Here is an 11,244-nt window from a genome sequence, read left to right as displayed (position 1 = left end):
GACCACCATTGGAAGTAGTTGGTGCTGTCAAGAATAACTTGGCATGGACTTTCCATTTTTAATAGAAACTGAAGCTGTATATGCTAAAAATAAGTGTTCCAATGGAAAGATCTCGAAAAAATAGGCTGATTAAAAAAAACGGCTCTGAAAATGGTTTCCGGATGAAAAAGTTATGGCTTTTTGAAGAAAAGTTGTTGAAGATGTCGACGAAGTGCGGGAATGTGTGGAAATGAATGATAATGTTATATTAAAAAAATCCGCCCCCTTTCCAAACTTAATATAATAAAGTAGCTTTGGACCAAGAAAGACTTGAACTCAAGACCTCTATTCTCATAAAGTAGCTTTGGACCAAGTGAGCCAGATTAAAAGGTTACTAAATTTTGGAAAAGATGAAGGATTTTTTTTTTTTTTTTTTTTTTTAAGTCACTGAAGCTTTGGGCTGCGTGCTTACTTGAGAAAGCTCTTTTTCCCTAAAAAACAAAAAACACAAAACCCAACACGGACATACAAGAAAAAAAACAAACCTTCTCACTTGAAGTTAGCTTTAGCCAGAAACTATATATTTTCCTCAATGTTTCTAATTTTCTGAGATCACATTAAGGCGCGGCAGAAAAGAGCATACGCATGAGAAAAATCATTCCTCTCTGTTTCTGATTTGCCCAGATGCACAGAGTCGCGGGGCAAAGAGCATATTCCGAAATGAAAGGTATAGATCCAATAATTAAAAAAACAAAGAGCTAAATAAACCAAAATAAACAGAGAGAAAATAACTAGAAACTACAAATAAACACTATATACCTCCAGATCTTAAAAATGACATAGCTAGAGCTACCAGAAACCTTTTCGCATGAAACGAAAGGGGTTCCTCACTGGAACAGATGCTCCTAACACAATAGAGCAATCAGAAATAGTAGATCTAGGAAACGGCAATTGGATGCAGTTCTACCGGCTTCAGATTTGGATTACCAATGGATGCGGCCCTCAAATAGCTCTGATACCATGTAGGAATTTACAGGGTAAGTTCCTCATACAGAACACCAAATGACACCGCTCACAAACAGATCACAGATCAATACACCAGTATTGTTGATGTGGTTAAAACCCTCAAAGAGGGAAACAGTCCACAGCCTGAGCCAACGCGGCCACTTCAGGCAATTTATTAATAAAAGAATGAAAATTTACATAAGATTCTCTCATGAACGATTACCCTAAAAATGACCCCCCATGCTCTTTAAATAGAGATCATGGACCAATCGGGTGTTAAGCCACGAATCAAGTGTCGGTAATACCGAGGAGAGAGAATGAACCGTCAGATCACTACATATCGCGACCGTCAGATTGTAAGTTACAAAAGTACATAGTAAAGAAACACATTCTACCTAACTCTACAGTAGACCGAGTTATACTTATGTATTTCCTATGTGTCGGAATATCCTAACAAAAGGAAGTTAAATTACACAATTTTTTTTTTTTGTATTTTTTACGATTAATTTTACTCAATATTAAGCGGAGATTTTTAAGAATCACAAGATCAGGTTATTTAATCTACAATTTTTTAAGAATCCCAAGATCAAGAGTATTTTGAACAACAAAAATTCACAATCTCACCTAAAATTGTATCACCAGATTCCACTACAAAGGTCATTATTGTCTATTAGCTTCTTAGCATAATATTTTAAATACCACTTTTCCGCTCCATATTAAATAATGAGGAAATTGTGCATTAATTACATTATCTCTCTGTGAAATTAAACTAATTACATTATCTCTTTGTGAAATTAAACTGGAAATTGAAGTATTTCTTTGTGAAAGATATACAAATATTTTTATGACTATTTTTTAATTTGTTATTGTTAAGGTAAGTATTATTTATTTTTTTTTAAATTTAAAAAGCTACATTGAGTAATTTTAATAATGTGGTTGTACTAGTTTTTATTTTAAATTATTTATTTTCCATATTTTCCATATATATATATATAATCTTTAACAATATAGTTGTTGAGCCCAAATTCTCATGATTCTACAACCTAGTATGATATGTCCGTGTTTAACTTGGAGTTGACATGTGTGCTTATATATATATATATATATATATATATATATATATATTTAAAATAATAGATATGATAAAAATAAAAATGAATAAAAATGTTTGGTTTATTTAATTAAAAGTATTATAAAACATCGAGTAGTAAAAATATTTTACTCATTCTCAACCATATATATATATATATAATAAAAAAATAAAAATGAATATATGAGTGATGATTGACACTATGTGATTTATTTTCGCTAGTTTCAATCCTACTTCTTCACCCCTGTGAGCATCACCTGATGCAATGAGTGTTAAGTGGACTATTCAAAATGATGAGAAATTAGTCAGTTATGACTACCTCTCATGGAAATGGTCATAGATGAATGACTTACTTAACACAATTGAATCTCAAAACATGATATCTAAAATAAATATATGTGTTTGGTTTGTTTGATTAAAAGTATAATAAACATCAATAATCTCATTCTATGTCCATACTATGAAGGATCGGTAAAAACTATATATAGCTTTAAAAACTATATATACATTATATAAAGCAACTGAAAAAATAAAATAAAATAATAAATAAATAAATTATTGAGTCGAGAGGGGGGTCAGTTGACATCTTAAAAAATATATAAAATTGGGTCATTCTGCATCGCAGTATGATGATGTGTAAGTATGTGAGTGCTCAACTTGGAATTGACATCTTAAAAAATATATAAAATTGTATAGAATAAAATATGCAATGAGGGTTGTGAATACAATATTTTAATATGAATTAATATTGACATATACTTAAAAATATATTAATAATAAAAAATCATTTCAATGTACATATTTTGCAACCTCTATAGCATTCAAAAATACAATGAAAAACAATGAAAAACTACACATTGTTTGTTGCACTCTAAACTAAGTTTTCACCTGAAGAAATTTGATCCCTCTCTACTGATTTTAAATTTGTGCTTAAAATGGATCTATACTAGTAGGTGAAACATTTTAAGCAATCTCACTACTATGCCCATGTAAATTTTGATCCATTTTATACATTCAAAAATGCAACATAAACAATGAAAAATTACAAGGTGAAATTACAAATGGTCTCTCTCTATATATACTAGAAGATCAAAATGAAAATATTTTATTCAAATTCTGCGAAGTTTTCAACTCAAAAGTTTTGATCCCTCTTAGATCTTGTTAGAAACGTGATTAAGGTTATCATTAAAAGTGGTTAACATAAGTTGTTATTAACAAGATCCATCTTAATCATGGATCTAGTAAGAACTGAGAGGGATCAAATCTCTTGAGATGAAAACTTATGTTAGAGCTCAAAATTTGAATAAAATGTCTACACGTTGATCCTGTATATATAAAAAAAATAAACTAAAAAGGAAATTCAATTAATTCATATATATATATATATATATATATATATATATATTTCTTTTTAAACTTTTAACTACTTTATTTCTATATAAAGTTGATCATATAAGATTATGTTGTTTAATATTGACATCAAAATATATTATTTATGGTTGAGAGTGAAAGTTAAATATTTTTACCACTTCTTAGTATCGTCATAAAGTGAGATTATTGATGTTTTATTATACTTTTAATTAAACAAACTAAACATGTATATTCACTTTTGTTTTTTTATTATATATTTTATTTATGGTTGAGAGTGAGCGAAATATTTTTACAACTTCTTCTTAGTATGGACATAAAGTGAGATTATGATATTTTATAATACTTTTAATTAAAAAACTAAATAATTATATTCATTTTTGTTTTTTATTATATTTGTCATTTTTTTAAGATATGTATATATATATATATATATATATATATATATATATTAAAGGGACGGGTTGTAGCATGAGCCTCTCGGCTCAATTAGTATTTATATTTCAAATATATGATTTTATAAGTATGAAAACATTTAGCTCATGATATATTTCACATTGCCAAAATTTTAAAAAGTCATAAAACTTAACTAAATTATAATTTTATTTTAAATGATTTGTGTTATTAATTAGAAAAAGAATATATATATATATATATATATATATATATATATATATATATATATAATTTCTTATGATAAATAGACTTTGTCGCAATATCAAAGGTCAATCTCATGACTTAGTAATACCTCATTGCAAAAAAAACATAACTCATATTTGTATGACATGAATATGACATTTTTTTAATTATCAATTTAATTAAAAATGTTGGAGTATAACTACTTCTGAAATAAATCTCAAGTTTCACCTATTACTACATCGAAAAATATTCTAAAATATTTTGTAAATTAAATATCTATTATTAAAACTATATCATAAAATTTATTATGATAAATAGACTTTGTCGCAATATCAAAGGTCAATCTCATGGCTTAGTAATACTACATGCCAAAAAAAACACAACTCATATTTATATGACATGAATATGACATTTTTAAAATTAATCAATTTAATTAAAAATGTTGAAGGAGTATAACTATTTTTGAAATAAATCTCAAGTTTTCATCTACTAAAATATTTTGTAAATTAAATATCTATTATTAAAACTATTTTAAAATATTATGTAAATTAAATTTCTACCATCTACTTAATCACTTGCATAACAGATTAAAGACTTACCCTTACTTTATCATGAAGATTCTTAATTTCTAAATAGTCTTTGTTACAATACCATGGGCTAATACTATGGCTTATCAATACCACATACCTGAAAAAACCATAATTGACTTATATGAAACTATTTAACATGAGAAATTTTTAATTAATAAGTATAATTAAAAGTAAATAAATAATTACCATAATTGACTTTATATGATACTATTTCACATGAGAATTTTTTAATTAATAAATTTATAAAACAAAAACAAAAAAAATTACTTTAAAGGTAAATTTCAACTTTTGACTTATGTATATACTTATAAATATTCTAGAAAATTTGACATGGATACACTACTATTGGTTAATACTATGGCTTATCAATATTACATACTTGGAAAAACCTTAATTGACTTTATATAATACTCTTTCACATGAAATTTTTTTAGTTAACAAATTTAATTAAAAAACAAAAAAAAAAAAAATTACTTTGTTCATAAATTCCAACTTTCTAAATAGTCTTTATTACAATATGATGGGCTAATACTATGAAAAACCAATACCACATATCTGAAAAACACATAATTGACTTTATATAATACTCAATTAATAAAAAATAATTACTTTAAAAATAAATTTCAATTTTTGACTTATGTATATAAGTACAAATATTCTCTATAAAATTTAACATATATACAATATTATGTACTAATACTATGACTTATAATACCATTTCCTTGAATTTAAAAAAAAAACTATTATAAAAATAAAAATTTAAGAATCCAATTCCATAAAAACATATGACGTCACCTTTGTTTTACATCTTTCATGTTTAGTCTTTCATGGCGGCTGGTATTCGTTTTACTGGTCACATCAGTAGAAAAAGGCGGGCTTCGATTTATATATATCTCACCAAACGCAGGCTTCAGCGTCTCATCCATCTTCGATTGCGTGCTCGCTTCATAGCCTTTCATTGATTCTCCACAGCTTTGTTTTCATGGCTGCTCTGAATATGAAGGTCACCAGAAAGCCGGCTATCCTTGTCGATCCTCTCCTGCCTACTCCCAAAGGGTTGCTATACCTTTCCAATCTAGATGATCAACTGTCTCTCAGATTTCATATTCCCAACCTTCAATTCTATCGGTTCGATCCGTCGAAAAAAGGTGAGGATCCAGCCAAAGTTATCAGAGAGGCGCTGGCGAAGGTTTTGGTGTTTCACTATCCTTTTGCCGGAAGATTGAGAGAAGCGCCCTTCGGTAAGCTCCTCGTGGACTGCACGAGCGAAGGCGTGCTGTTTGTGGAAGCTGATGCCGACGTTTCCATGGAGGAATTCGGAGACCTGCACCCGCCTTTCCCCTGCTTGGCTGATCTGCTGCATGATGTGCCGAGCTCTGAAACTATTACCAATTCTCCCCTCCTCCTCATTCAGGTTAATTGATAACTCATTTTTTGATGAACGCAATTCATATTCCAGTCGAAATTATGTTTTTTAAACGTGTTGCTTATCACGATATTTCAGGTAACGCGGTTGAGATGCGGAGGGTTCATTTTCGCCTTTAGTTTGAATCACACCATGAGCGACGCGCTTGGCCTCGTTCAATTCTTGAAAGCTCTTGGCGAAATGGCGAGAGGGGCTGCGAGGCCTTCGGTTCGTCCAGTCTGGGAAAGAGAAATCCTCCGACCGCGGACGAATCCCACAGTTAAATTCCCCCACTACGAATATGATCAAATCGAAGACAAAGACAGATGGCGAACGTGAAGGAGATGAGGCAGAGATCATTCTTTTTCGGGCCGAAGGAGATCGAGTCGCTGAAGAGACAAGCAGTAGGGCAAGGCAAGTGCCCGACCTTTGAAGTTCTATCGGCCTGTTTGTGGCGTTCGAGAACGAGGGCTCTCCAGCTGCCCTCTGAGCAGGAAATTCGGTTCGTATTCATGCTGGATGGCCGAGCGAGATTCGACCCGCCGATTCCCGAAAACTTCTACGGTAATGGGATCATTTTCCCGTGCGCTAAGACGACCGCAGGAGAGCTGGCAACCAAACAGTTGTCCTTCGCTGTGAAGTTGATCCGCCAAGCGAAAATGAGCGTGAATGGCGAGTACATGCGATCAGTGATAGATTTGATGGAGTTGAGAGGGCGCCCTCTCTTCACAGTGGTGGGCACCTATGCGGTCGCGGACTGTACTAAGATCCGGTTTGGAGATGTGGATTTGGGGTGGGGAAGAGCAGCCTACGCCGGGCCAGCACAAGGTGGAGTGGGACCAGCGGCAATGGCGGGCTTGGCAAGCTTCCTCATCCCTTATCGTAACAGAAGTGGGGTGGAGGGCATAGTGGTTCCAGTATGTTTGCCGCCGGCTGCTATGCATATATTTGAAGCAGAAATCAATGAAGCTATCGAGAACGCAGCCCCATATCTACGATCCTCCCCATAAAATAGCAATCTCTAAGCTTAATTATATTAAATTGCTGTTAATTGCATAAAATCAAATATTAAGTTGCTCTTACGTGAATAAAATCGGCACACTGCGCAAGAGTGTCCTTGTATTTCTGTGAAGTAAATTGGCACACTGCAAATTCTTGAGTTGTGTACGGTACAAAGGTCGTTGGGATTCGTTTCATCAGTTGAGAATATATGATTCTTATTCATTGAGATTGTTATCTTTCTTCTTATTAACCTAGCGAAAACCCCGCCGTGTTTCTAATCTAAGAGAAAGTGGAGTTACATCGAGTAAAAGAAGTTCCATTACATTAGCCCGCAAAATTCCACTTTGGATGGCCTCGTCTGGATTAACATCCAAAAATCTCAACAACAATCTCTTGATCCCTTGGCACCGGGTACATTCCTCCGATAAGAATAACTTCATCCAATTCCAATGTGGGAATCCAGGCTTGTTTTTTACAATTCTTGGAAGGGATTCTTGTTCTCTCGATTAAGTGATTTGCTAAGATTTCAAACTTCAAATGAGTTAATGTAACATTCAAATGCTTTATACTCGTGATAAATGGTAGATTAATCTATCAACTCCACAACTGGATAAGTCATTTTTTTTTTATTTTTTTTTGTCTCTTTGAGCTCAACAAATAATTCAAAAAATAAACACTGGAGCAGAGCATTATCAAAATCCTCACTCCCAAAAAATTATCACCATTTGTAGCCTTTACCTATAATAAAAAGCTCACAAGGTTACAATAATTTTCGTGATAAAGTAGAGAATGAGAAGAAATAAATAATGAATGTAAAATAACCTAACATCTCAAGAGAAGGAACATGCCTCGAATACACCATTGGATATTTCAAGCATTGTTACATCGAAAGTACTCCCACTAAGATTCAACACAACAACTAGGCCCTCCTCATTCATGCCATAAGAAAGGGTTGTTAGAGTAGGCTTATTGCTAATTCTTTTTACATCCAATCTTGTAATTTTACCCAGATATTTCGTTGCTTAGCACTAAGCATCACTAAAATAGAAAGGCATAGTAATGACTACATTCTAGACAATATTTCCAAGGTAACCTTTGACAATTTTTTTCCTAAGAAAAACTAGGTGCAGAGATGAATGTAGACTAGGTGTAGGGATGAATGTAGATTAATGCACAATGCAAAATTGAAGAGCTACGGTGAAAACAAATGGAAAAAATAGAGCACAGGTGTCTTCTATGTGATGAACAATCCTTTTCATAAAATAGTTATTTAGTTATTTGACTATTGTGCACTTATTGCCGTTGCATTGAAACTGTATGGTGAACTATATGATGTTTGTGTTGATCCATACGTGTCTTCTATGTGATGAACCATCCTAGGATAAATACTAGGTTTGTAGGAAACAACTTTGAAGGATAAGAAGGAAGTAGAAGATCATCTTAATGTAACAACCATTTAAATCATACATTATCCATGGAAACTCCATAGTGGCAGCGTTTTCTTTATATTTTCACTTATACACATGTGAAAAGAGTAGATCATATGCCTCTCCCCCAACTTGGATTTTTTGGATTTTTTCAAAGTACATCTTATGTCCGTGTTCTTTATATGTATGATAAGTTATGCAACATTAAATATGTGAATGAAATAAACACGCCATCTCTTTCTCTCTCTCTCTCTCACACACACACACACACACATATTCGAACTAGGTGTTACCCCCAATGTTGGATGGAAGAGCGATCTCTCTACTTGTGGGATGCTATCATGCTATGATATGTTGTTATTCTCTCCCCAACTTTTAACTTTCTTGTCATATTCAATAGTTTCTTTGAAGTCCTAAATTCCTCATATAAATTATAAAAATATGTCTTCACAAAGAATATATATGTGTGTGTGTTTAATATTACTATAAAGACTAAATATTATCTTTTTATTTTAGTCTAAGCCTAGGCAAGGGCAAGCCCCAATGTTGGATGGAAAAAAACGATCTCCCTACTAGTGGGATGTTATGATGCTATGGGTAGATCGTTTTTCCATTCAACATTGGAATTAGATGTATTTTGGGTAGTTGGGATAAATGTTATTATTCTCTTCCTAGATTTTATCTTTGTTGTCATACTCCATTCAACATTAGAATTGGATATATTTTGGGTAGTTGGGATAAATTTTATTATTCTCTTTTTAACTTTTGTCTTTGTTGTTATACTCATTATTCTCCTAAAAGTCCTAAATTCCTTATATAAAATATAAAAAAATAATATATATATATATATATATATATATATATATATATATACTAGAAAAACTAAATATTATTTTTTGGTTTTAAGGGAATGAAAAATAGAAAATTAAAATATTAAAAATTATTTTTCCTTAACCTGAGTGGTAGGTGAGAAATTTAAATACAAAAAATGGAAATTAAATATTAAAATATTGAAGAAAATAATTAAGATAATTTAAATTAGGGAAACAAAATAAATTTATAGTATTTTTATTTTAAAAAAATCAATTAATACTACTACATTATTATTAATTTTGTATTTTGTATTTTAAACTGTATATAAAAATACATAGTAACAAGGGGCTTAGAGTATGTATGCCTTCAAAGACTTTAGCAGTTAAGGGAGGTTCATCCCTTGTCCCACAAACAAGGGACTCTCATACACCAATTTGGTAACTGGACGTGACATTAAAATCAAATATATTATTACTAACAATTACACCAGATGTTACAAATGGAACACCGTAAGGAATAAATTCGAGAAGAATAACATGAGCCTGAACACCTACTAATTCTACACCTTAAATGCCCACTATGTTGCAAGAATGAAACCTTGAAGCACTTGTTTTAGTTTTGAAAATATGCTCATTTTAAGGTTAGCCCCTCCATGCTCTCATCTAATATTCCCTAAAATATTTCCGTATTGGGAGATTCTCTCCCCTGGGCCATATATTTTCACACAACACAACATTAGATTAGAATTGGTATCTTATATCTTTGGAACACAACAAACATATGTGTATCAAGTGATTTTAGCATATTGTTGATGTACTTAACAAGAAGGGTCTCTCATTTGTGCACATTTGAGTTTGCATATCCAAGCAAAAATGTGGAGGGGAGGATGGAAATAATCCACTTACATGAGTTAATGGACTACTAGATAATGCACAATAAACAAAGTGTCACCTCAAGGATATTCTCTAGCACACTACACACTCTCAACCTTCAAGCAACAACATTAACATAAGGAAGTCAAGTTGTAAGAGAGTGTCAAGAGAAGCAAAGGCATTGACCCGCAACAAGAACCCTAAAGTGGTCTCTCACTTCGACAAATTTCCTACTATTGCTCTGTCCATCATGATGAACCCACACATGACAATTATGGATAGCTGATACTAAGCCCACAACTAAAGGTTTGGGGCCTCCTCCCAAGGATGAAGACTCTCCTCCTTGAATGGGTTTAATTCTTGTAACATCATGGTCTATCTACTGAGTTTGACCATCTGCATCCGTTGATAATATATGACTCTTATTCATTGGGATTGTTATATTTCTGCTTATTAACCTTGCGAAAACCCCGTCGTGTTTCTAATCTAAGAGAAAGTGGAGTCACATCCAGTATAAGAAGTTCCCTTACATTAGCCTGCAAAATTCCACTTTGGATGGCAGCACCCATTGTTATAGCCTCATCTGGATTAACACATTTACTTGGCGTATTTCCAAAAATTTGAACAACAATCTCTTGAACCCTTGGCACCCGGTACATTCCTCCCATAAGAATAACTTCATCCAATTCCAATGTCGTAATCCCTGCTTTTTTTTTACAACTCTTTGAAGGGAGACTTGTTCTCTTGATTAAGTGATTTGCTAAGATTTCAAACTTCAAATGAGTTAATGTAACATTCAAATGCTCTATACTAGATGCATCTTCCATGATAAATGGTAGATTAATCTACCTAAGAAGAATATGACAACTCCACTTTCGGTTTCTATGCAGCCTCTTGAAGCCTTTGTAAGGCTATCTTATCCTAGAATAAGTAATTTTTTGTCTTTTTGAACTCAACAACTAAATACTCAAGGAGAGCATTATCAAAATCCTCACTCGCCAAAAAAGTATCACCATTTGTGGCCTTGACTTGCAAAAAAAATCTAACAAGGTTA

At 32.2% G+C, this 11,244-nt stretch overlaps 1 protein-coding gene and 1 pseudogene across 1 annotated transcript; both read left to right on the top strand.

Annotated features, from left to right (window-relative positions):
- Positions 1 to 5,653: 5,653 nt before the first annotated feature.
- On the top strand, positions 5,654 to 6,415 carry LOC149254008 (benzyl alcohol O-benzoyltransferase-like). The gene is made up of 2 exons (XM_089454656.1): positions 5,654 to 6,085; positions 6,176 to 6,415. The coding sequence occupies exons 1-2, from the start codon at positions 5,654 to 5,656 to the stop codon at positions 6,413 to 6,415; spliced, it is 672 nt and encodes a 223-aa protein (XP_089310782.1).
- Positions 6,416 to 6,420: 5 nt separating this feature from the next.
- On the top strand, positions 6,421 to 7,086 carry LOC149254007 (benzyl alcohol O-benzoyltransferase pseudogene; annotated as a pseudogene).
- The last annotated feature ends 4,158 nt before the right edge of the window (positions 7,087 to 11,244 follow it).

Source organism: Pinus tabuliformis, chromosome 7 (genome assembly GCF_031772625.1).
Source record: "Pinus tabuliformis cultivar Carrire ecotype Pingquan chromosome 7, CPIR1, whole genome shotgun sequence".
In the NCBI taxonomy this organism is placed as follows: Eukaryota; Viridiplantae; Streptophyta; class Pinopsida; order Pinales; family Pinaceae; genus Pinus; species Pinus tabuliformis.
Note: the sequence above shows the minus strand (reverse complement) of the source record. Positions and strands in the feature narration are given on the sequence as shown.

Bases quoted from the DNA above. Each gene is read 5' to 3' on its own strand.
- LOC149254008 (XM_089454656.1), top strand. From the start codon at position 5,654: ATGGCTGCTCTGAATATGAAGGTCACCAGAAAGCCGGCTATCCTTGTC. The intron at 6,086-6,175 runs GTTAATTGATAA...ACGATATTTCAG, and splicing joins CTCCCCTCCTCCTCATTCAG to GTAACGCGGTTGAGATGCGG.